This window comes from Rhinolophus sinicus, chromosome X (genome assembly GCF_036562045.2).
Source record: "Rhinolophus sinicus isolate RSC01 chromosome X, ASM3656204v1, whole genome shotgun sequence".
Classification (NCBI taxonomy): Eukaryota; Metazoa; Chordata; class Mammalia; order Chiroptera; family Rhinolophidae; genus Rhinolophus; species Rhinolophus sinicus.
In genome coordinates this window covers 107,182,909-107,210,149 of record NC_133768.1, presented here as the reverse complement: position 1 = coordinate 107,210,149, position 27,241 = coordinate 107,182,909, and the positions used below count along the sequence as shown (strand labels likewise).

Here is a 27,241-nt window from a genome sequence, read left to right as displayed (position 1 = left end):
ATTTGGGATTCTAATAGCAGGTAAAATGTTCAAGCTCGTCTCTCCATTTCTACCCTTTTCTCCAGGCTGTATCAGAGTTCCTCGAAGTGACCACAGCAGCCAATTCAGGCACATCCACCCATAAACCTGTCATTGATTTTATTGCTGAGATATTGACATCAAAGCTGTTTTTTTTTAAACTACATAGACACACTTAATATTTTCCAAACGGCAGGGTATGTTCATATGTGGACAAAAGTATGTGTTTAATATTGTTTAGTGGTAGTCTATGTAATGAATGTGCTGAAATCTCGTAACTGGGAATATGGAGAATTATATTGTCAAATATCAACGTCTTTGCCTTTTAAGGGCACATCAAAGATTATTTGCAAGGCATATATGCTTTTGCATGATAAATAACTTTCCCCCTATATATTGTTCATTTTTTTCGTTACATTTAGAAATTTAAGACCAGGAGCAAACATCTGTCAGACTAATTTTTTGCTTTTTCATAAGTGCAACTTTTTAATAAAAATTTACATCTAGATAAACAATCTTCAGATTTTTGAAACTTTAATAAGATTTTTAAAAACATCATGACTTTGAACTGAAAAACATACACGTTTAGCACACAAATATTGTATTATGAATCAACTCCAACTCCATTTGAAAACATGTGAATCAAAGTACAGTTTTAGAAGTTAGTAATTCACAAATTAAGCTAGCGCTTTGCCGAACTCGGCCTCTGTAAAGAGACTTGGTGTATATTATAATGGCACAATGTGCTTTTGTACCATTTTGTTGGTTTTTTTCACCTTATTAAATAAGATCCACTTCTTGCAAGTTGGTAGATAACGGCTAACTTTCTATAATGTGAAATTTCCAGTGGTAACAGTTACATTTTGTAACAGAACACTTTCTATAGATTTCTTCTCCTATCTTAAAATTTTAAAAGCAATCATTTGTAAGGATTGCATCAACATCAATTTAGCAGAGAAAGATCAAACTTTATTGAAACTGCTTGCATACAAAATATATTGCACTATAACCAAACAAATGTCAACATAAAATCTGTTGTTGCTAATATGTACAGAGAATATTGCCCAAGAGCAGTTACATTACAAGGTCATTCTACCTTGGTTAATTATCTACAGTATTTTAAACCAAACAGCTTACAGATGATGTGTGCAAGGTACCAATTTCTGTTTTCAAATACTATACATTCCCAGAATAAATAACTAGAAATCAACATTAATGTTTGGCAATACTTTTAAGACTTTTTAATATTCTTGAAATCATGTGCAGTTTGTTGCCATTTTATATGCTTATTTGTATGCAAGGAAAAGTAACTGTAAAATGAAAATTCAAAGAAACAAACTCACAAAATACATCAGAGGCAGAACTTCGGTTTGTACGGCTCTGTACAGATTCAGTGGTACCCCGACTTGGAGTTATTTTTTAAGAAAAATATAACATCTTAGAGCGAAGGTCCTTCACATATTTTTCCTCAGTAAATTTCATTCATTAAAAAAAAAAAACAACAACAAAAAACCTCAAAGCAAAACCTAAACCCAACACGTCAGGAAGGAAAAAAAAAAAAATCTAAAGAAAAGAAGTATTGTTTGTTAACCAATCCTACTCTGTTCCAATTCTGCTTATATGTTAGACCTAATATTTCAAAGTATACAAAACATTTAACCTGCCTCCAATATTTCTTAGACAAAGTACCTGTACGTCACAGGATTATGCACAAATGGAAATGATCTTTCTATCTCCCCGAAAGAAGCTTCAAATTAAAATATGAAAAAGTTCACAAAACAGGGGGGACGACAAAATAAAAAAAAAAAGGCTCTAAGTTAAAACTGGTCATCAGGCCAAAGAGCAGGCAATGTCCTACCAACTTTCGACCAAAAAGATTTGTTCCTAGCTGAAAGCATTTTAGCATCTCTCAAATGAAAAGATAGTTATTTCTTCTCCTGTCAATACAGAAAACAATTACACATCCCTCTCAATAACACTATTTGTCAAACTTCAGTGCAACAAAACATAAACAAAAACAAGTCCTATTCTTTATACTGCCTAACCTGATGTTTATGCAAGGAAAAAAATATGGAAAGCATGCATATTCTTCTATAAAGTACTAATGTTTGACAGGGTTTGCTACATCTTTAACATTTAGTGTTTCCAACTTATCTTCCCTGAACTCTGCATCCAAATATAATAATCCTACCTGCCAAGATATAAAAAAGGCACAGATCATACAACTTTTGTTTTTTTTTGCTAATGAAAATGACAAACGTCACATCACACACATTTCAGGGTCCACTAAAATACTGGAAAAGTGGACCAAAACATAAACTCACACAGGACATGAAATGACAGTATTTGAATGAGACTGAAAAGAGAAGTCTAATATGATTACTATAAGTGCTATTTATTTTAAAAAAAACAAAAAAACAAAAAAACAAAAAACTGAAATGTACCAGTGAGTTATCACCCAATGCAGGAAAATGATCCAAATGAACAAAGAATATCATTTCTCAGTACTTTAAAAAATAAACCCAACTAAAACCCTGTCTTGAAGTGGTAAGTATACTTAAAAGCAGTGCTCCAAAATTTCAAGGTATCTTTTTGTGCAAATCTGAAAATTGTTGCTTATGGCCAATACCAAAAAAAAATAAAATAAAATTCTTAAACAGAATTTGTGTTCATTTCATGCCCTGTGCCATCTTGCCTACTATTTGTCTTTGGCCTAACAAAGTTTTCTAATATGGAATAAGAATGATGGAAATGGTATAGGAAATGTAACTTCAGAATTATGCAGTTTAGGGTACTCCATTCACAAGTGGTTGTTGACCATCCATGCTGTCTGGCTTTTCCTTCTTCTGGTTACGATCTTTACCCGTGCGCAGCCGATTACCTTCACTGGAGGTATTCTGTAATGTTTTAGTGTGGACACTCCTTTCATTATTGCAGTCAACTCTGATCTAAAACAAGTTATAGTTGTTATATACACAGACCACATCCTATTGTAATCTGTAATTGGCCTGACAAGAAATTTAAGCCTGCAGTGTAAATTCCACATGTTAAAGGGGAAAGAGACTGGGGTGAGAATACAAGTGCAAGAACTGAGGTCAGTAGGATCTTTATTTGGTTTATGATTTTAAAATACTCTTCTTCTTTAACTGGAACACACTGGTCATCTCAATGCATCCAAAGTTAGATAAAAACTCACAATCCTACTGTGTCTTCTTCTAAGCAGAATAAAACAGTGAGAAACAAATAGTTAAAATGAATTACTCTTACTGATTATAATATGTACATGGCTATAATACTAGAGTTCAAAAGAACGGATTATTCTTCAAAGATTATGAAACCCAGGAGAAGAGAGACAAATTCATGTCTTACTATTCCAATTTTACCAGGATAATAACTCAGCTAACTCACTTAGTAACTAGCCCTCAGTTCACACCTTTATATCTATCATGGGTGTGATTAAGTTGCTCTATGTTCAGGGCCCCCATTGTCCTACAGTAGAAGAATATGAGCAGTGCTTTCTGGTAGCTTGTATTTCAGTGAGGCAAGTCAGATGGTCATATAACTTGAACTCTGTCTGAAGAGTAAGAGTGGTTTAGGGAAATTTGAAGACACTAATGTGTGGAGGAACTGGAATCCCAGGAAGAGTGTAAAGATGAATGCAATTTAAAAATAATATTCTAAGATTTATGCAATATTTTAAGTGCCAACACTGAACACTTAAAAGAAATACAATTCTAGATGCTATACAAAAGGAAGATAATATTGACTCATGGGCCTAAAACAACTACAGATATTGATCTGCTTCAAGTACAAATACTACATATATTCCAAAATGGTTCACTGTAATTTCAAAGTGTGTTTAAGTGTTGGGCCTGGGTGTGCATTTTAAAGGCTTTGTTGTCAAGGGTTCTGTGCTTTTAGATTTATTTTCATACTTACATAGAAAATACCTTTCTTCCGATAGTCCGTTTTAATTATAAATATAAATATGCATCCTTTTAACAATGGAATTGGATTGCCAATTTCATTGAACATGGCAGTTTAAGTAGGGAATTACAAAATTGGCCCATATAAATGTCTTACATCTTTGTAAAGCACATGTACGTACATTATTTCATCTATCGTTTTATCTAGGTTTAAGGTCTTTTCTATGCTGGTCCCAAAAAACCCATTAGAAGTTTACACCTACTTACAACTGCTATTAAATGTAAAGAACCTTCTGTCATGAAGTTTCTGCTCTTAAAAAATTATCTCTCACTAATCTCAGGTGCTGGTCCCAAACCATTCCATAGTCAAGGAGGGACCCTAACGAGTTGGATTAAGAATTAAGAGTCAAAGAAGTAGAAGAAGAGAACATGGGTTCTGGGAATCAGACACCGGGGTTGGAATATCCCTGCACCGTATGCAAACTTTGTGACCTTGGGCAAAGGACTGAAACTTTTAGTAAAACTTCAGTTTACTCACCCATAAGACAGAATAATCAAACTCATTACCTCAGGGGGCTGCTGTAAGGTTTAATTAGCTAACACACACAGAACATCTAGCAAAGGTGTCTGGACACGCTCAGGGGTAATTTTCAAATGATTTCACAGTGGGTTCAGCACATGTGATGACCAACTGAGATGAGAGTCTCCGAGGAGCGGCCGGCTGCAAACCAACAGGTGACTCGCTCCGCGGTTCTAGCTGAGTATGATCAGCTCCTGTCTATCACAATTGTTATCCATGAGACAAACACCTTCTTTTCCTTACTTTCCCCTTAAAGAGGACACTCGGTCCCTGCTAGCCAGGGGAGGAGGGACCAACAGGGCTTACTCAGGTCTCTCTCTCTCTCAGTACAGTCCGGGATATCCTTTCCTTGGAGGAATGGGAGGGACCACCCATGTGTATTGAAGTCATAATGTGGCCGCCAATGTCTTTACAAATACTCAGACTGCATAGGCTCCAGAGAAATTTTTGCATACTTGCCTGAAGGACTAAGATGGCTCACAACTGTAAGGTTGAAAGAAAATGATTTCTCACAAATCAAATTGGCCATCTTTGAACATGGTTAAACACAAAGTAAAATGAACTCGTAAATCTCATACTACCACGATTCAAACAATTGAGGTGAAAAGAGGCGCACGAGTTTACCTGGAGGGATCCATCTGCTGTCCTTCCTTTAGCCTCTCTGGGGTTACGCGGACGATTATCTGTTCGGGAGTGATCATCATTTCCTGCGGAGACATTTGAAAAGGTTCGACAGTTACTGATTCTAAGAGGCTGATTGGAAGCTCTTTATTCCCATACCCTCCATTTACTTAGACCAACTACAGACTCTAACAGATATTATGGTTAGAATTGCCAGGGCAGCTGAACTCATTATCAGTGTTTACTCATATATTCTACATAAATCAGAGGGAAGGTTGTCGAATGTTCTGTGAACTAATATATGAAGGAAAGGCTGAGAAATGGCACCTTGGTAATCCACCATTTGGTCATGGTGCTTCTTCACACAACTTCAGACAGTTCTTACAATTCACCGTTATTTCTTGACAGATGGAAACCTCTGTCTGTACCTTTGAAGCCGCCTCCGCGTCCCCTTCCTCCCTGTCCTCTTCCTCCGCCACCGCGCCGGCGCCCGTCTCCTCTGCGCAGGTAGTTCTCCCTCTCTTCCTCTGTTGGAGCTAATGACCAATCACTGAGTTCGTCTCTGTGGTCAGATTCTGTTTCAGAAGCATTTGATGCTTCAGAATTAGTTCCTATCGAGAGTTAAAAGTTATATACCATTGTCTGACTTTAAAAAAAAAAGTTAGGTTAACAGAAGCTTCCAGAGACGTTTCAGGGGTAATCCAATACTCTTCCTAATTTATCGGCCCACCTTCCCTTTTGTAAAACAAATGATCTCAAATTCAAAATGAAGGGTTTTCCAATATTTGAGGTAATTTTGGTTTCAAACGTTTTTGGTGCTTATTTAAAAAAAATAAATGGTACTTTATTAGCCATCTAAGTTCAAACCTGAGTCTGTCATATCATTTAACAGCTGTGCTCCTTTAAACATCTGTGCTCTCTGGAGGAAAAGTTGTCTACAAGAGTGAAATGCAACACCTTCATAAACAAAACCTCTATAGAGTTCCTTTTAACAAAGTTTGGCTAAGGGACAGAGGGGAATGCCCACATTTTGGTCCCCTCTGAGAGGGTGACAAGAAGGCCACCAGGTCAACAGTCTCATGGAAGGGTCTCTTGTGGGATCAGGAACTGGACCTAGCTGAACCGGGATATGCTTATTTGATGCTTGGTCCACAATCTTCCCTCCCTCCCATTCCCACTGGAATCATTTATCATCAATAAAGGAATTATCATCATAAACTCGTTATGCCTCAGGGGTGGCTTCACGACCTAAGGGATGGTAGTGGGGGGGGAGGGGAAGAGCTCCATCCTGAGCTGGGGCCTCAACGGCAAAGATAACGGCTTTCTGGGAGAGGGGTTCGGGGTTCGGGTCAGGGTTGGTCTTAGGAGTAGGTACGTCTCTCCCCAACTCCAGAACACCAGCTCTACTACCTCTCTCTCTTCCTCTGTTGGAGCTAATGACCAATTATAGCTTCACCATTATAGCTTCATTCCTGTGGATCTTGAAGGCTTTTCCATCTTAAAGAGTTCCCTTTTGAAATGCAAATATTTGTGAGATGGATTATACCTTATACCGTAATTAGCAAGTTACATAGTAGATACACAGTTGAGCGAGAAAGACAGTAGGCACTGGCGGGTGGGGACAGCGTTCAGTGAGAGGTACTGGGAGAGAAGAAAGCAGCACTGACAGAAGAGCTGGGGAGGCAAAGACAAACTTCGCCTGCTTCTTGACTGTGCCTAGGGCTGACCTTGGCCATGCCATTCAAAATCACCTTAGCAGCCACAGGATGCAGACCCCTGATTTACACAGTCCATCCAGCAAGTATGACCAGCACATGCCTGACAAAAAATGAGCCACAGTACACAAATGAAAGAAAGGTTTGGCTATACAGTAATAAAATCAGGAAAGGCCTTATAGTAAGTCATCAACACACAAGGGCTTAAGCAGATTTATCCCCAGTCAGAAAGTGGACAGAACTCATACCTGCCCTGTGAACTCTATGTGTTGTTATCAGGTTTTTACTCTATGTCTCTTGCAACACAATTGGACCCACTGTCAATCGGAAACCATGTAGTGAGAAATTGTTATAACGGGGTTCTAATGAATATTAGAGATTAGCAGCTATTAAGTCTAGGAACAGATAAAGTTACTGAGGAAAATGCTTAGTTTGTACCTGAAGTATATCCAGGACCGCGTCTGCCGTGCCCCCTATTTCTGTAAGGTCTACTACCTCGACCCATTCCTTGACCATCATCAGTCACATAGCCTTTTTCCTTATCTGTACGATTTGGTGGTGGTCTAGAACTAGCTCCAATCTGTCGCAACTGCTCATCAATTTGTAATCTCTCCAAACGCAACTGGTCTACTTCCTATTTAAAATATACAAGATAACAGTAAAAATAATTTGACATTTTACTTAATAATACCTTTCTCCTTTTCATCAGATAAAAAGAACACTGGAAATATTTCAATTTCAGTTCTAAATTTACAGTAAACACTGTTACACAGAATTATCAGGAAACTGAACGATCTCCTTAACAAGAAAATTACTCGAGATAACAGATTATTGATGTCCAGAATTAGAGATATAACAAAAATACTCAGCATTAATAGAATTTCAAGTTGTTTCATCTGGCACTATTAGCCAATGGAATCTGCTAACACATGGATATGCTAATTTGGGTACTGCTTGATAGGACATTAAATAAAACAACTCTAAAATGTATGAATATAGAAAAGTGACATTTACAGTTTAACCAGCTAACCCTAAAAAAAAAAAATCACACATTGTATGTAATCTGAATTGAAACAGATTCGCCAGTTATTCTCTTCATTTACAAAGCCTTGAGTTTGGGCCATCTTCTGTTTTCAAAGAACATATACTACAGTAGGTCTTTGGATGTGATTATACAATTGAAGAACGATTATTTTCAATGAACTGAAAATGTTCATATTCTTTATGTGGGGAAGGGGAGAAAACTAATAACTGATGAAGAAAGTTAGGTCTTACATCATGCCTTGAAAACCTCTTAAAGACTACAACTCTGCTAGAACAAGTATGACGAACAGTATAAATTCAGTTGATCAAAATAAATACCTGGGGTCCACTGACAGACCCTTACACACACTGCTTTCAATATGTTGGATTCTGTCAAATCCATATGCAGCCTCAATTATAACCCCTGTCCTTCCAATCTACCCACAAACATCTCATTTATAAGCCATCGGGAGCCAGACCCATAACTATAGTAGTCCCGGGCATTTTAGTCTAGTTGAAGCCATCAGAGGGACTGGACTATCTATATGAATAGTCACTGGAGAAGCCCCTGAAAAGCTAAGTTCCTAAAATCTTGGTTGTGGCAACTTCTGGAAGAAAAAGGGCAGTTGAGGATCTAGGTGGGTTTGACTTGTGCTCTGAGCTAGAATTTGTTTCACCAAGGACTTGAGCAAAGGAGAGATTGCAGCTGAGTGAGTGGCTTACTCCAAAAGTATAGCGATAGCTCATGGAATGGGTGTATCTTGCAAAACGTAATGGTAGTCCAGGTAATCTCACTGGGGCAAAGCAGTCACCTTTTGGTGAGAGATGCCAGGCCCAATCAAGAGAAGATCTGGTGATGGAAATAATGGTAACAGGACAGCTGCTGACAACCAAAAAAGATATTCAATTGTGAAGAATAAAGCAAAATATCTAAAAAAGAACATTAGTCAAAGGAACAAGGGATTGATACAATGCAACCCTATCTCTCCAGGTCTTCATAATTAATTTAAGCTAAGAATATGAAGAAAAACACACGCACATAAAACAGACTTGAAAACAAAAACAAATAAGCAAATCAATGGGGAATCCTACCTACGCAAGCCTTACTGGATAAAACCTTCCCACTTTCAAGTATTAACTAACTACCAGAAGAATGAATGACATGCCTAGCTATTACAATTTTTCTTCCTTATTTGCATACAAGTAGAAATTGTTTAATTTTATTTCTTTAAGAAATCAGCAAAGAAATCTTTAAGATAGCATCATAAAAGAGAGTTGGACTACTTTTTAAGTCTTATTTAGTACCAGTTACATTATAATTGATACACATGGATATAAAAAATACAAACGTGACATGAATGAAATTCCATTTCATTGATTTAGAGAACATTTTGGCCAAGATAAATTTTAAACAGCATCTTGTCTAGGGGAAGTGACTTGCCTTAAGTCACAGGGCTAGTTCATGGCAGAAGAAAATAGAAGCAAATCACTGGACTGCCAATCCTGTGCTCTTTCTATTACACCTTCCAGCCTGCTGCTTCCTGCTTTCTTGTTTGCAATCTACAGGAGGCATTAACTGCTACTAACATTAACATTTACAAGACACAAATCATTTCTATTTTGTGTAAAGAGTACAGAGAAAAATACAAAGGGTAAGCATTTAAAAAGACGACTTCACGAAGCGCTGGGATTTCCTTGATAAATGACATAAAAGGGACAACAAAGGCAAGTGTTACACACACAAAATTTGGCCCGGAAAAAACTCACAAAGGCTAGAAAGGATCAATTGAATGAGAAAGCTATGTACAGGATTACCTAAGTCGAGTGTAAGGGATCAACAGAAGAATACTGGAAAATAGGGGAATTTATCGAGAACTGGGATACTGTTTCTTAAATTTATAATAACGACGAAAATTTACTTGTGTTTTCAGGACTATAATAAGCTAAACCAAGTATTTCCTCTATTACTTTTTACAGGTGGTTCATTGTAATGTACAGAATGAATCTTAACTGCTGAAAGGTTTCCTATAGAGTTTTTACATTTTAGTGCAAAAAAAAAAAGGATTAGAAGTTAAAGCTCTTTCTCTTCTCACCTTTAAATAGTTCAGGTGATAATCCAAGAGAACAGTGGCATTAGCGATGCTGTCCTTTGTTCCCACAAAAACAAATGGTACCATACCCTGAAAAAGAAATGGCAACAATGATGATCCTATAAAATTAATGATGGATTAATCTGAAAAAATGCAAATAATGACAATGACAGGGTCTGACAAACAGTAGGTACATAAATATTTATTGAAAATATAAATAAATGCATGAAAACAAAAGTAGTTGGTATATTTTTACACATCTACTGTGAATAAGGACAGATCAATATAGCAACCCTTTAAGTGTATCTGGTTATTATATTTTAATCACTACTATTAAATATTGGCAAAGTCACAAATAATATAATTTGAAACAATACAAGCTTTAACATGAGATGTGTAAACAAAATGAATACTTTAGAATACTCTTAATTCATCTACTATAGGTTTTATTGAGATCAAATTCTTTTTAAAAATCATTGAAAATTAAATACGAGGGTCCAAAAGTAAAAACTAAACCAACTTTGCTAAACAAGTCAACAGAGTACCAAAAAACAAAAAAAAAAACAAAAAAAAAAAACACACAAAACAAAATTAGAATACACTAAAATGCACTACTTATTCTGTGAGGGGGAAAAAAAACTTGGCATATCCTCGAGCATAAAATTTAGCATTTCAATAATGTGCTCTGAAAACTGTGAAAGGCTGAATCATCAGGAAAGTTTCATATTCTCTCTATGGTACTACTTTAATATAAGGATAGATTTTTAAAAGGGAGTATACTGAAAATTTGTATTTCCAGCCCATCAGTCAATACAAACGAGCAAAATATCTATTTCTTGTCACAAGTTGCAGGGAAGCCTAGGCCAGTTTTGCAAACAAACAGCTGGCAATTATGTCATTCGAAGTTGAGAATAGTTCAATATTTTGCTGCTGAAGACATACACATGGTTCCTGATATTCACAAGTGACTAAAGGAAAGCATCTTTGATGTGGATATATTATAATTTTCTAGGCGAAGTTTCTAAGGCTTAGAAGCCAAGAAGCTGTCTCTGTAGAAGTATCACTCTTTTAAAAAGAGCATTCATTTCATAGGTGTGGCTACTGCTGGGCTGCTTTTGCTTCCTTGCATTCAGTACACAGCATCTTAAACGCATGTGAGGCTGGAACAGGTTTTTTTCTTTTTCCTTTCACATGAACGTGGCTGTTAATGGGGAAGAAAACTGAACAATTAGGAAATACAGCTTTCAGACTGACCTTCATCTAGTAGGCAAGAAACTGCTTAGTAGTGACAAGCACCTGAAGACTCAGGCACCACGGAAAACCCATGCGCTTCATATGGAATTGTTTTGCATCGAATAACATATGAAGCGTGGAAATAATCAGGCCTATGAATTTGATCTCTTTTACTCTAAAATATTTTTGACTATTGAGTTGTTTCCCCAACCAAGTCTGTTACAAAGCGGTTAGCCATATTATTTTCCAAAATGTCATATGATGAAATGCTATACTCTTCCCTCGGGATCACGTACAACCACAATAAGCTTTGAAACCCTACGTCACAGATTTAATTGGCTCGACTCTGAAACAAATAATTTTAAAACATTTTCTCTTTCACCATGTCCAAACTGTCGGTGTACCTAAGCGTCACTAATTTCAGCACATCGCTAGTGGACTAGAATAGCAAACTAAAATGGAAACCGGTGAGAGTCGAATGGTGGCCTTTCTGTATGGATACCAGGAAAAAGGGATTCCCTGTTCTGGGATGAGAACGGGGATGTCCAGCAGAGAGGAATACCCAATGCACTTGAGATTGATTTCTCTTTGGAAAAATGGCATTTTGGCTTCGAATCTCTTGGGCGTCATCACATTTTCCCCATAAACTCTTCTCACAGGCCACGTAGGGGTCCCTGCACTCAAGCTAACTCACAATGTGCCTGAGGAGATGGACAAGTGAATGTCTATGTAGGAAGTAGTATGATTGGGTGAGCACGGTGGAGCATGGGAAGGGGAAAGGCTCTTGGGCCAGTCAGGGGGAGGGGACTGTGGCAAGTGCACACACAACGCTGCAGAAGGAGTAAGGTCAAAGCGGGAGGTCGCAGGAGGGAGAGTGCTCTAGGTGGAGAAAACATTCACATCTGTCTGGAAGCAACAGAGGGTATAACAGTGTTCAGAGAACTCGAAGTACTTCAGTATGGTTCGAGCCTCTCTGGCGAGCAAGGGGGAGAAGTTGTTGACAGATGCTACTAGACAGGTGACCATGAAAGAAAGGCCTTATGAGCAAGAGGGAGCTGAGCTTTCTCCTCAGGACAATGGATCCAGATATCCCCAAACACTCCACCAGCCTCCAACCCTAATGATCATTTGTCGTCTTTTCTTAACAAGGGGAATACACATTCAAATAGAAAATTAAAATGTATGTTTCAAGGAATGTTTTCCTACCTGCCAAGCCTTGAGTTCAGGTTTCTGGGATTCCCCTGCTACAATTGATGAAACCACTAACACCTAAAGCAGTATAAGGAATGCAAGTGATGTCATTAACTATAACAAATGATACACAGAAGCCTGAACGCAGGACTTTCACTGCAGGACTTCTAAACCCAGTTCTAAATAGTTAGGTTCGTTCAGCTAGTGAAAACCAGTCTCTAAAATACGGCTTTACGTAGTAACTAATGCATCTAACAGAAGGTACATTCTGAGCTATGACAACCTCCAAAATTTCAAGAGATACAGCACGAACAAAATTAAAGTCCACCCTCAAAAGAAAAGTGTGACCATTAAATGCAACCCCATATTTTATGTTTATAGCGTAAGATTTGTCACTGTGAATAAACTGCAAAGTAGGTATCCCTTTGATCTGTAGTATCTCATAAGCTAGCAATCAGATTTGAAAAAAAAAAAAAAAAAGTAGCCTATAAGCCTAACCAGAGAAAACACCCAAAACACCAACTGTAATATCTGGGTTGAAGAAATTACTTTTAGTGTAATTCAAAGTGACGAATGTAGCTTACCCTCTGGACTTTTGTACTGTTAGGTTGAGAAAAATGTGCGCTGTTTTCCTTTATATCTATATGTTTTTTTTCTTCCGAGGGGGTAGGTCCAACCCTTGAGCTACTGGAAGGTAGGGAATTTGGTGGCATAATTTCCTTGGTAAAAAAATACAAAACACCAAAGAGAACAAAGAATCAATTTTTAAGACTTTATTTAGCTCCATAATTGTATCAGTGATCGCACTTTAAGAATATAAATTATCATGAACAGTTTTGGTAAAGAAAATAAAATACAAAAAGCATGCAGTAAAAACCCCAAAAGATTTAATTAACTTTAGCCAAAAGAACCTTTCACAAAAGAAGGTTAGAAAATATGTGAAAATTATGGCAATTTGGGGAGATTTTATTTTAAACAGGACCATTCATTGCACAGAGAGCATGCCCTCACTTCCCCCACCCCACAAAAATACTTTAAAAATTGCTACCGAAAAGCATATATTCAACGAAGATAAAAGTTAGGGTTATAAATTTTAAAGACTGGGGAGAGATGTTATATCCAGATAAAAATTTAAAATATACAAAATAAACACACACAAACTAAAAAAGCCAAAGTGTGAAAGCCAGAAAACCTAAATGGTGTCCCCATTTTGTCTTACTAATATTAAGTAATATTTGAAAAGTGCTTTTACACTTTTTGTTTTACATTTACGACTACCCATTTTCAAGATCAAGAAATAAGACTAAAAGGGGTTAAAGTGACCAATCCAAAGTCACAGCATTAGCGAATAGACAGAGGCCGTTATTTACAACTGTAACATTAACTGGCATGTCTGATAATCAGAATTTTTACACCCACATTACGTGCATATTACAGAGGCCTCTAAATTATTATGTCAAATAAAACAAGAAAAAACTTTTACTCTTATTAGGCAAACCAGAAACATGCACTAGAACATACCTCCTCTTGTGGAACATTTTTCTCATTTTCGGCCTCAATTCTCACCCTCACAACTCCTGACTTGTCCACAATCTCCTGAATCAGTTTTCCATTTTTTCCTATTACTTTGCCTAAGTTAAGAAATGAATAATTCACGTTTGGTTTTAAGAACACATACCTCAAACCAGTAGGTATACCCCACTGTAAACTATCACATTATTTTACATAAAATGTCAAAACGAAAACAGACTCTCCAAAAAGACAGTTAAACTGGCTTTCCATTTTATTAGGTCACCATTGTTTAAACTCCATTGGTGAGGTATTAGAGTTGATTAACACTCGTGAACTGATTGCATAATTCTGAATTTTTAAGGCTGTAAAAGATGGGCTATTTTTCACAAAAGGGTGCTTTTGAAACTTGCTGGTCCAGTGGCATGTATTGCAGGTTCTGCCAATTTCTATAAAAGGAATTAAGGGAAAGGATAGATTTCGCTTACTTATTTGACAATCTCAATTCTCTCTGCACCTCATTTAAACGTGCTTCTTCGCCCATGGTAAATGCAGTCATGTGCCACCCAATGATGGGGATATGCTCTGAGAAATGGGGAGCTATGCGGTTTTGTCACTGTGCAAACATCAGAGTGCACGTACACAAACCTACATGGTCTAGCCGGCTGCACACTCAGGCTATACGGTGCAGACTATTGCTCCTAGGCCACCAACCTATACAGTATGTTAGTATACAAACCAACATGCGATTAAATCGAGCACAAAAATGATGCAATCAACAGAGGCAGTAAACACGAGATGTACGAGGCTGCTGCTGGTGTAAGACGGCATATTGTTTACGGCAAACTTTTTTCCTTGTAAGTAGAAAGAGGACACTCTAACACAATGATAAAAGTATAGCACAGTAAATACATAAACTTGTAACAGTCGTTTTATCATTATCAAGTATTGTGCACTGTACATAACTGTATGTGCTAGACTTTACATGACTGGCAGTGCAGTGGGTTTGTGGATATCAGCATCATCACAAACACGTGAGGAAAGCATGGTGCTGTGATGTCACGATGTCACTAGGTGAGAGGAATGTTTCAGCTCCATTATAATCTTATGGGACCACCACATATATGCAGTCTGTTGTTGACCGAAACGTCATTATGCAGTGCATGACTGTATTTTTAGGATTTTATATGGCACGTTTATAAAAGATACTCTTTAAGTTTTCAAGTGGCTTAAGCAGCTATACATTTATGTAAAAAAAGAAGTGCACATTCTTCAAGCCAATGTGTTAACAAAATATTTCTCCTGTGCATTACTCACAAATTGTATCAGTATATTAAAAAGTGAAGGGGTAAGTCACAGAGTAAAAGATTAAGAAATCACACTTTAAGATAACTCAAAACCACAGTGAAAAAGCTCAAAGTTAGTTCAAGATTCAGTCTTACTCCATAACAACTGTTAAAACTCCCAAGACTTCAAATACCAGTAACAAACAGGTACTGGATCCTTACTCTTTTATAAAATTCAGTCGTATGATTAACTGGAAAATGACTGCTTTCATAGCTATCATCACGCATTAATGTCAAGTGACACATTACAAATGTAAGAACTACTGATTCCAGAAATCTACATGCAAATTACATCTGATTCCAAGGGCTCTCCCTAGGTACCTAAAGCACCCTTGTTTGTACAGACCATGTTCATCATGTGCTTGCCCCACCATCTCATCTGAGGTAGAGATGGGGGAAAAACTGGAAGCCAAAATTTGTTTTGAGCCAATCCTAGGTAAGAGCCCAGGGAAAGCCTTCTCAAACAGGATCTTGTGGCTTTCGTATCAGCACTGCCCTGGCACTCTGGCTCTATGTGGCAGCCTCACTCACCCTCATTACCTCTTTTGACTGGTCAGTGGTCAGGGAACAGAACTGACACTGCTAAATCAGGACACCTGATCTAGGTGCTTTCACCAATTATTTCTGCTCTTCTCTTTAAATGTAAACGAGTGGGAGAAGTTACATGGAGTCTTCCTATAGTTTGCTTTTAATCTATAAAAAATTTAAAATGGAACTACTATACAACCAAGCAATCCCACTTCTGGGTGTTTATCCGAAGAAATCCATAACACTTATTTGAAAAGATATGTGCATCCCTATGCTCATTGCACCTTATTTACAATGGCCAAGATATGGAAGCAACCCAAGTGCCCATCAAGAGACAGTTGGATAAAGAAAATGTTGTATGTGTACACACACACACACACCAGGGGGTGCCAAAAAAATGTATACACATGACTTCTATTCACCTTTTGTTATCGGTATATATTATCACAATTTTAATAGTTTTTTCCTTTCTTAAAATGTGTATACATTTTTTTGGCACCCTCTGTATATACACAAAGATATACACAATGGAATATTATTCAGTCATTAAAAAGAATGAAATCTTGCCATTGGTGACAACATGGATGGATTCACGTTATGCCTAGTGAAATAAGTTAGACAGAGAAAGACAAATACCACATGATTTCACTTACATGTGGAATCTAAAAAAACAAATAAATAAACAGAACAGAAACAGAAACAGGTCCGTAGATACAGAGACCAAGCTGATGGTTGTCAAAGGGGAGAGGGGTTGGGAGGTACTCGTAGCTTTGAAATGTATTAAATTTAGGAAACTACATTCAGATCTTTGACTCTGAGATAATTAAGAGTGCTTTCGTTTTATAGACCCATAAGAGGGATCAGGTATTAATGTACTCGAAATTATTAAGCCCCCAAATTCCATTCATTTTGAAAAAATAAATTTAATTTTAATATATGTAAAATATACAGTGAAGAGGCTATGCAAAATTTATCTTTCCGGGCACTAGTAGGTTTGAACCAACAAAGCAGTATCTTTCGCACACCTTCTGAAATGTACTCTTTGAGTATCACACTCACCAAATATTTTCTGTACACTATAGCAACAGACCATATTTCAAAGATTAAGCTTCAATTAAATGATGCTTCGAGTGAGTAAAAATGAAATTCTACTGGCATAAATTATTTACCTAACTTTTGTTTTTGCAGTGTATGTCAACAGCAATTTCTGACTCACCTACTAAGTTCCTAGGAACTTGTATGACATCTTCAGCAAATTCAAGAAAGCTTCTAGCCTTTTTCACTGCATCCTGATCCTAATAAAAAAGGGGCAAAATATTTAAGGCAGAAGATGAGCCATCTGAAACACTGTCTTTTAAGGTAGGAAAAAAAACTATGTAAAAAAACAAACAAACAAACAAACCCATATATTTACCTCTCCATAAATATGAAATGTGCAGGTATCTTCATCTAGATCTATGGCAGTGACCCCAGGTACTTTTCTAGCTTGCTGAATATTAGCACCATGAGTACCAATAGCTAGACCCATCAGATCTTCTCGAACAATAAATTGTTCATGAAACCTGGAGGCAAGCTGCCTTGAACTCTGAAGAGAAATGCACATCTGATTAATATCCTTTATCAACTATGGAGAACTGTATTTAGGTCAGCCATGTAAATTATCTTGACCCTATAAAGCAGGGGCCTATGAATGATAGTTTTAGTTGGAAACTAACAGGTTTTAGAAAATATCTCCCACAGCATAAGTTCTTTTTAGGTTAATGAAGGTCTATGCAATTTGATATATTTTTGTTAACAGGAAAGGGCTTGTTGACAATTTTCCAAGGTAACTTTTGAAAACCTGTTTGCAAGGCTGCCTTCGTTGACCAATGACATCAATAATGTAGTGATTAAGAAGCAGATCAAATGTTCCCAAATAAAAACCAGCTCACTGGGCCTGACAGACTCGATGTTATTTAACTAAAAAAGAAAAAAATTTACGTACCGTCTCTACAGAAAATTGCATTCACTTCATTTTTATTAAAGGATATCGGTATGTAGACTTTTTTTTTCCTGGAAACAGTGCCATTTGTAGAACTCATCACTAGATACTATGGTCTAGACATCCCTCTGATGAAGAGATGACATTAAAATGACATCCTCCCACCCCAGCCCCCAACCTGAGGAAAGGAATCATACAAATGGTTGGCATAGTGATTAGACTGAATGATCACAGAATGTCAAAGGTTTAAAGCTTATCGCACGTATGAGCCTGCAACCTCAAATGAGATCAGAGTCTGTAAGACCTTGTGATCTGGATCCACAAGTGCCATGAATTCTTTTGAATATTCAGTGATGACTGAATGAAGTTCAACTGACACCCAAAACTTGTGGATAATCATTCTCTTTAAATAGTATTATCACAATTTAATATTTAGTTCTAGCATGCCATTAATGAAAACCAAACATATTAGTGGCTCATGTTGAAAAATGGAAATTTCTTATCTGAATATGTGGATCTCTTTAATATTAGTAGTGAGGAAAGACAGGCATGCATACTAGTTTCTCATTATTCAACACACCTGACAATTTGAATGAATGAGTGTAACTACCGTATATAATTTTAAAAGTATAATATCCTTTTTTGTAGATTAGAGTAACAAAGTGTATCATATATTCCTAGGACTTTTTAAAAGTCATGTTTTTGAGTCCTGGTTCATTCTTTCACCTGGTTCATTCTTTTCAGTGCTAATTCACTGATAAATGTTAAGCCAAAGGTATGATAACAGATCATTTAAGAATTAGATGTTTAAGAGGAGGCATATGAGTATATTTCCATAATACTCACAATGGAAGTAAGGAGGCTGTTCTGGCCTGAAAGTTAGGAGAGAATCGCTAAAGAAACCACAAACTTGTGAACAGAGGGACATCAAGAGAGAATGAGAGTCAAAAACAATTCAACAGACCTCCATGGCCATAAGAAAAACAAAGTAGCAAAAGGAGATACAGCAAAAGGAGATAAGAATGTCTCCTCTCCCGCTAAGAGTTCAGCAATCGCACATCAAGCTGGAAGGGTTTTACAAGAATACAGCCCTGACTTTTCCCTTAAAACATAGTTTGGAACTCCTTTTTCTCTTTGCTATTTCAACTCCACTGCCTTTTCCCTCTAATGAAATGAATAATGATGAGGAACTCTGGAATCTGACAATACTATACTTCAGTTGGCACATTAAACTCAAGTCCATCTAGTTTCTATGGCAATGGATGGAAGTACCAGATAGTTATCAATGGAAACAAATGTATGGTGATGGAAATTATTGGAGGATTAATAAAAGTAGATAAAATGCACCTTAAGAGACGAAATAGTAAGTTAGGGAAATAGCCTCTGGCAGGAATCTGAAGACAGGAGTTTTAAAGAGTGACAACCAATTAGAATGAAGAAGTTCTATACCCTTTTAAACAGAGATAAACATACATAATGAAAGGAATATGATTAGATATTTAAATACTCTCTAGTACTTTAATGATAACATGTTATTTGGAAGAAGCATTGCCTCATTTTATTAGCAGCTTTGACAAACTTCTAGTAAAAGTGAGTTGACCAGAAGTTCCTTAATATACATAACTGCCACTTAATTCTAAAATCTCAGGCACGAAAACTTTAGTATGACTATGCTTTGTACAATTTAATTTTTAAAATATAGAATATAAGGAATTGCTAAGAAACAACAAATAAAGGACGACCTGTCCACATTTAAGTTTTGTAACTGAACAGTTATCATTTCTAGATAGCCTTACAAGCAGCACGAGGAAAAGCCACATACCTCTAGTTGCTTACTGGCCTCTTCATTTCTCAGTATCAGGGACAGCTTAGTGCGCAGACTCCGAAAGTGCATGTCAATCAGCATGTGTGCTCGCTTTGAGGTGACTTCATTGATAGACTAAAAGGTGTAAATTAACTCCATTATTATCAAAGCAAATGCCCTAAATGAAATACACCAAAACAGGTAACTCAGAAACACTCACCAAAACGACAAGCTGAAAATTTTCTGGATCATAAGTTACAGAGAAGGCACCAACTGCCTTTTTAAAGTCCTTATGTGCCGATTCTTTGGCACACCTGGAAATAAAATAAATATTCATTGTGAAGTTAAGATGAATGATTACCAACTACTGGCATAAATATATGCAAAGAGACTTGCAGATTCATATTAAACTTGAGTTATACAAAATATGCTATATCCACTTAAAAGTTTAGTTCCTTTCCTGTACATCTCTGAAATACTCAGCTCAATCAAGCAATTGAGATTACAGAGAAAGTAAAAAACAAGTTATGCTCTTAAGGGATTACGGATGGACTCAGTTTACCAAAGGTGACATATTTAGGGGAGCCACTCTCCTCTGCAGGCTTCCTCATTTCAGTGACATGAAATTCAGTAGTTTTCTTCTGTCAACTGTTGAAAACTTTGGGGGGATAGCTACAAGATGTCCGACTTTGTTGTTTCTTTTCTAAAGAAAAACTTCTGACCAATTTAAGGGACAGAGGGAAATAGAAATGAATCACAAGGCACAAAAATGTACATGCCTACGCAATCTCTACAATCAAAAAGCAAAATTCCTATGTATTTTGGAATCCAAGTTAATGTTTATTTAAAGTGCAACATGTCCAAATCAAGCTTACTATATCCCCTTGAAGAAATCTTTTAAAAAAAATCTCTTATCTAAAAAAGTCTTTAAGCATTAGTGCAGATCAAGGATTGTAAGAGACCTAACCTTTTGAAATTTCTTTTGCTCTAATTACATATTTATCTAAAAATATTGGCTAAAGGGAAAAAACCTGGAGTAATCTTCATTGTCTAGAATTTGATTTGTGACTTATGACAGAAAATGTGTATTAATGTTTCAAAATCTTAAAAATTATGTAAAGTTAGTTTATTTTAGAAAACAAAAGTACAAGGTGCGATCACAAAATATAGTGAATGTTTAAATAAAAAAATTTATTATAGTAAAAGACACATGGCCATTAATCCCCCTCAAAATACTCCCTGTCGCTTCGAACACATTTATCCCATCGTTCTTGTCACTTTCTGAAGCAGTTCTGGAAGTCCTCTTTTATGAGTGTCTTTAGTTGTGCTGTTGTGGCTGCCTCAATGTTCTGAATCGATTCAAAAAGTTTACCTTTCATGGTCATTTTGATTTTGGGGAAGAGCCAGAAGTCTCACAGCGCCAGATCCGGTAAATAAGGTGGATGAGGACACAAGGTAATGTTTTTATTTGACAGAAATTGGCATACCAGAAGCAATGTGTGACACGGAGCCTTTCTGTTGTGATAAAAAAAAAATATGGTGAATCCTGCTGCCGAGTGCCATCCAATGGAAAGGTGGGGATCTTCAATAAAGGAAGAGGCACGTGGAACAGTGGGTGACAAGTTTCAACTTGTTTGGTGCAGTCGGGTGTGAGGTAAGGCTGAAAGAAGGCACGTTTTAAAGTGTGCCATACATCATCCTCCATCATGACAACGCTCTGTGTCACACATCACTTCTGATATGGCAATTTCTGTCAAACAAAAACATTACGGTGTGTCCTCATCCACCTTATGGACCAGATCTGACACCATGTGACTTCTGGCTCTTCCCCAAAGTCAGAATGATTCAGGACATCGAGGCAGCCATGACAGCACAACTAAAGACACTCACGAAAGAAGACTTCCAGAACTTCTTCAGAAAGTGGCAAGAATGATGAGATAAGTATGTTCAAAGTTGAGGGGGATTAATGGCAATGTGTCTTTTACTGTAATACATTTTTTATTTAAACATTCACCGTATTGTTTGATCATACTTCATATATTAGCTGTGTACCTAGCCCAGTAAGTTTAAACACATGTGATGCTGGCTTAATTATATTACTGGAAAAAGCTAAATAGTTTTTTTTTTTGTTTTTGTTTTATTATTTTCACAAATCAGTTTAACTGAATTTAAAAACTAATTTTTATTATTTTAAAATCTATATTCTTTTAAACTAATTGCATATCATCTGTTAAGTTCACAGCTGTTTCCTGTATACCAACTTACATCTGTCGTAAGTCTTCTGGCACGTCCAGTTTGATTTTGTGGAAAGTATCTTTTGTGGCAGGTTTGTTGGGATTCACTGACCGAAGACGCTCAACTGTGACGATTTCATTGTAAGTGGCATCACATGCTGCATATTCTATCACGTAAAACTGAGAGAAATAAATAAAAGTCATTCCTGGTCAAAGTGTTTAAAATAAGAGCAATAAGCTACACCTATTTAGTTATTTTTTAATTCGCTAGAGGGAAAAAAAAACCACCCTGTATTTGATCAACTAACATGAAACATACTGAACATGTAGAGAAAACATTTTAATGACTCGTTAGATATTACTTTTAAAACAGAAATCCAGACTGAAATGTAGTACCTGGGTTTAGAAAAGGGAAATAGTATAAGAAAAAAAAATTAAATTTGCATTTTCCTACCTCACCCTTTATCATCCTCACTTTAGCTAACCACCAACAGCAAGGCTCTTTCTCATTTGCTCTGGAATAAACCTACACAAAAAATTACAACAGAATATTTCATGATTAACATCATTCAGAAATCTATAGATTATCAGACATTGAAGAAAATTTCATAAAAATGACTGTATGTGTCTTTCAAACCCATATGCAGTATCCTTAAACCAGATTATACCCCTACGGCTAGACACACTTAATCAGAAACTACTTGATTACCCAGGAGAGCCCTGTAAAAAGTGCTTTCCTATTTCTCTGTTCTACTTCAGTAATAATTAGTACTCTGAATATGAATACTCAAGAAAAGTTGTCCATAAACCTGGGCATACTTTCCTTGGGTACTTTGAGAGCTATGAAAATGTATCTAAAAGTGCACAAATGTGTTTTTGTTTTATTCTAATAGGCCAATAACTGGAAATTACGGCCAGGATCACAAAATGGGTAAGGCCACTGACCACTCAGCCCACTAAGAACACCACTTTGGCATTATGTCTCCTGGGGACTAAGTGGACAAATGTTTGGTTCCTCTCTGGTCTCCTGTCCCCTCTCCACTAAAATGGACAACTCCATGCTAGCCAAGCCTCTGGATACCACCTTCCTGCTCTTACTGTGGATCAGTTCTTCTACCCAATCTCTCTCATGACCACTTCAAAGTTCACTTGTGATGTACAGCATGGAACCTTTTGTGAAGACACGAGCAAATCAAGGTTACTAGGAAAAGAGACAACACAGTATACATGGAGAGGGAAACAAACAGAAGCAGAAAGACAACGGGGATGGGGAGAAGACAGAAGAGGAGAGAAAGGGTTACAGAGCCTGACGTTAATAACAGACTCAAGGCTCCAACGATCGTCTCCCTTTTACAACTGAAGTTAACAGTCATATAACACAACAACTAACTACAACTTAACCCAACATACCTTTCCTTCCTACCACCATAACTCCCTGCCAACTATGCTCTAGCCAGAGAAATAACCTGGCAATTGTTATGTAATATAATGAGGTCATTCTGGCAACAGAGTGATTGGTCCCCACCTGTCATGTGACTAAGTTGGGGGGAAAAAGTCCCCTTTACCCATCACTATTATGAGCATTCCTGATATAGACAGACCAAAAGACCTGATCGTCTTGCCTCTTTTTTATAACCTAACTCCATGGTTATATAATACAGTAACTACATACAACTTAGTTGAACCTACTTTCTCCTCTTGCCATCATCAATCCCTTTTAACTCTGTTCTAGCCAGAGCAATAACCTCAGTTATGTATTATTGTTAGGCAGTACAGTGAGGTCACCCTAGCAATAGCGTCTCATTGGTCCCCACCTGTCATGTGACTCAATTAAAAAAAAGTTCCCTTTATCCATTCAAACACTACTCCGAGCACTCCTGATATAGACAGACCAAAGCTTCAGGAAGCTTGTAGTCTCCTGGGGGAAGGGGACAGTGTAAGGTCCTCAAGCATAAACAGTGTTTGGGATCCCTCACAAAACCAAGCCTAGTTCTTTACACCCAGTAGGTAGTGAGTACATTTTTGGTAAATCAATAGTACTTTATCCTATTTCTACTTTAAAAGTGTAGAGCAAAGAACACGGGCCTGGACATCCAGAGATGTTCCCTGAGCACTCTGTAAAACAGCACGATTGCCCTTACCTCACCTCCCATTCTCTTACAGTTTTTTTCTTTCTAGGACTTACACCAGCCATAGCTATCCTCACTAGAATGTGACCTCATCAAAGGCAGCGGGTTCTTCTGTTTCACTGCCCTGTCTGTACCTAGCATACAAAATAAGAATTCAAAGATCTAGGACACTTTACTTTACAAATGTCTACTTAGCCGCCGTCAGCATGCCATAAATGTACTGAAGTTGCTACTAACAAGGCATTATGGAGAAAGAAGAAGTTTAAAATGGAGTGTGTGAAAGGGGAGGATACAACATAGAGCCAAGTCCAAGTGCCCTAAGCCCTCCTCCCCCAATTTTCAGTGGCTCGAGAAATCCCAAACACAATGCTTTTGTGAATGTGTTACATCTTCATAGCACCTTTTGGTCAAAAACATCAATGGCACATGAGCAGGTGTTTTACCTCTATGTGCAAATACGAAAACTTGTAGGTGGCTTTTTAAAAATATACCAGGAGGATTTACTGCTACTTAAACAAATTCTAGGATCACATTCTGTTATAAGCTATGAGGTTCTCTCCTTTGTCAGACTAACTTTCCTCATCCAGAGATTCAGAGATTGAGGGAAGCGGGCAAAGGAATACTAGTGGGCAAAGAATATCAGTGGTGACTTTAAAGACAGATGTGCCCGGAGTGCTTCTCAGGCAGCCGCATTTTAACATTATGCATTATTTCAAATCATTATTAAGATGGCTCAGTCAAAAAGCACATGTCTAGCACGGCTAACATCCTTAAGGTGGCTGAAATAGTGTTACAGACAAAGGGTACAAAAGGCACAGGCAACTTAAATGCTCCGACTCCTTCTGGGCTTAGTAACTCGAAACTTACCTCAACTTCATCACTTTCATTTATATCTTTATTATAACCTACAGGTGGTGGGAATCTCACATCATGGAATGGAATCTGCCTCTCCGGCTGCCAGCTGCAAATAAGCAAACACACAATTATTTAACATGCTTTTCAGTTTAATGGAAATAATGACCATGCTGCCATCAACTTTTGGTTAAGCGTGACCCTCTGCTTTTCTAGTTTCAAGAAGCAAATGCTTTAAAACTATCAGTGTTTTGCGGAGTGGGGCATCATGGCAATAGAGAGACATGTCAACGAAGTCTGCATGCAGCACAACACCTTGGTCGTTCTAGCTGGGCTATTTCACTAAATACAACAGATCAACATTACAATTTTCCAAACAACTCTTTTTTTCCAATAATTTCAACCTCTACAAGTTCTAAAGGTAAGGCCACAACAGCCATTTCCTTTGATGCTCAAATGAAATGTTAGAGTCAGTCAGTGTTAGTCATGTCATTAGCAGACTTCGACTTGCAAAGGAATTTTAACCCCATTCCAATGACCACAGAAACGGGTCCTAAATGCCCTCTAATTCCCAAGCAAAATGGGGCAGTCAGCACATTAGCAATTCACAACTCACTTTTCCCCCTTTAAATTTTAGATCCCACGAGGTGGTCAGTTCTTGCCATGGATAGCTGGCTGCTGATGCACTGGCCTGGTGGGGTCTCCTAAACCACAGAAACCCAATGGAGACAGCCTATAGGAGTTCAGTAAGGTGCCTATGTTTTTTAAGTTAAAATGATACGGAACAATTTTGAAAAACACCCAATCATTCTTTTATATCTACAATGATATAAAATATTAAAAGACAAACTTTGCAAAAACATTGGAGGCTTCAACTGCTGGAGAAGTCACTTATTGAGAAAAGTACTAATTTTTTTTTAAAGAAGAGCTATTATATAAGAGAAGGGTAGGTAATTAAGTCATAATTTGTGGAAATCTGATTACGGCATATATTAGACTGAACCCTTTGTCTGAATTATTATACACACTTGAAAACTATAAAACAATAAAAAACTGTCTACTTCAGAAAAGCTTTTTTATACTTACTGAAAAATAGTGACTTTAACATGTTACAAATTCATTGCTAAATTTGATTTGTAAAGGAAATAATAATTTTTTTTTTGGTTCCAAAGAAGGAAGAATTATTTTAAGTCTTAAGTGTACAAAGATAAAAATTCAAATTCAAATTCTTTATTCAAAAAATGTGACATATGGAAGGTAAAAACAAAGTATCTAAAGTAATTTGGTATTATAGTAACAGGAGTTCCTTTATGGTTGAAAGAGGAAATACAACATTACACAACATTACTTATACAACATTAGTTTTTTGTTTTTTGTTTTAACAGAAAAGAAACAGAAGGAAGGGCAAAAAGTCTGCTTTGGTAGGGACCTATCGAATCCTGGCGATGTGCTCAAACCCGGCATTTAATCTCAAATATACTCCAAGAACACAAGGAAAAACAGTTGGTCTATTTCAAATTCCAGGGATGGCAGATAGCTTCAAGAGAAACTATTACACAGCTATGGTACACGAGAGAATCAGGAGGTCCAAAGATATATTCATGCTAAGTTTGTAGGAGAAATCTGATTGCAAACAAAAGAGAAGTGATCTGAGAAATCAGTGTGTAAACTAGACACATTCTTAAATACCAAGGAAATGACTGTTTGCTTAATACTCTAGATTAAGGACTACAGGAGAAACTAAGAGTGGCAAACAAAGATAACTCTCCTTTTATGGGAAACAGTGTTTACCTAGTGATGGGAACAAGCAGTGAAGAGCACAATTACAAGACAAAAAATTACTCTTCAAGTTATCAAAGATTCCCCTGTGAGAGGTGTGATGCTGTTTTCCAGTGTATAACCATGGATACTAAAACATCGAAGAGGCAGATTCTGGAACTTCTGGCTCTTTGTATTCAGAGAAAGGTATTCGATCATTCAAACTATAATTTGGACAGAGATTATTAGTCTAGAGCTGAGAATAGGGCGGGATATTCTAAATCCTTTCATCTCTGTCCCCTTATATGTGTTTTACGCATCCGAGAATACTCTGTCCTGTTGATAGCTAAAAGAATCTGAGAACAGTCTAATTACAGTAAGTCTGGGTCAGATACTACCGTGTTTCCCGAAAATAAGACCTATCTGGACAATCATCTCTAATGTGTGTTTTGGAGCAAAAATTAATGTAAAACCGGGTCTTATTTTACTATAATATAAGACCCAGCCGTATATTAATTTTTGCTCCAAAAGATGCATTAGAGCTGATTATCTGGCTAGGTCTTATTTTCGGGGAAACACAGTACTATATTTTAATAGATTTCTTGAGATACAATTCACATACCATATAATCTATTCATTTAAGTATATGTACAATTTAATGGTTTTAAGTATATTCACAAATATGTGCAATCGTTACCAGTCA

The 27,241-nt window shown here is 37.0% G+C and overlaps 1 protein-coding gene across 19 annotated transcripts in view; it reads right to left on the bottom strand.

Annotated features, from left to right (window-relative positions):
* Nucleotides 1-476: 476 nt before the first annotated feature.
* Nucleotides 477-27,241, bottom strand: part of FMR1 (fragile X messenger ribonucleoprotein 1) — a 38,090-nt gene continuing 11,325 nt past the window's right edge. The window contains exons 3-17 of one of the 19 annotated variants that reach the window (XM_019757330.2): nucleotides 24,796-24,889; nucleotides 22,254-22,325; nucleotides 21,831-21,979; nucleotides 19,786-19,879; nucleotides 19,584-19,700; nucleotides 17,195-17,365; nucleotides 16,997-17,075; nucleotides 13,919-14,028; nucleotides 12,982-13,116; nucleotides 12,413-12,475; nucleotides 9,977-10,063; nucleotides 7,299-7,494; nucleotides 5,574-5,756; nucleotides 5,149-5,231; nucleotides 477-2,966 (exon numbers count right to left, since the gene is read on the bottom strand). In XM_019757330.2, the coding sequence (XP_019612889.1) occupies nucleotides 2,805-2,966; nucleotides 5,149-5,231; nucleotides 5,574-5,756; nucleotides 7,299-7,494; nucleotides 9,977-10,063; nucleotides 12,413-12,475; nucleotides 12,982-13,116; nucleotides 13,919-14,028; nucleotides 16,997-17,075; nucleotides 17,195-17,365; nucleotides 19,584-19,700; nucleotides 19,786-19,879; nucleotides 21,831-21,979; nucleotides 22,254-22,325; nucleotides 24,796-24,889 (1,795 nt within the window). In that variant the 3' untranslated portion in view covers nucleotides 477-2,804. Of the gene's footprint in view, nucleotides 3,234-5,148; nucleotides 5,232-5,573; nucleotides 5,757-6,259; nucleotides 6,579-7,298; nucleotides 7,495-9,976; nucleotides 10,064-12,412; nucleotides 12,476-12,981; nucleotides 13,117-13,918; nucleotides 14,029-16,996; nucleotides 17,076-17,194; nucleotides 17,366-19,583; nucleotides 19,701-19,785; nucleotides 19,880-21,830; nucleotides 21,980-22,253; nucleotides 22,326-24,795; nucleotides 24,890-27,241 lie in introns of those variants that run through there. The other 18 variants (XM_019757332.2, XM_019757331.2, XM_019757335.2 and 15 more) reach the window with 18 other exon arrangements.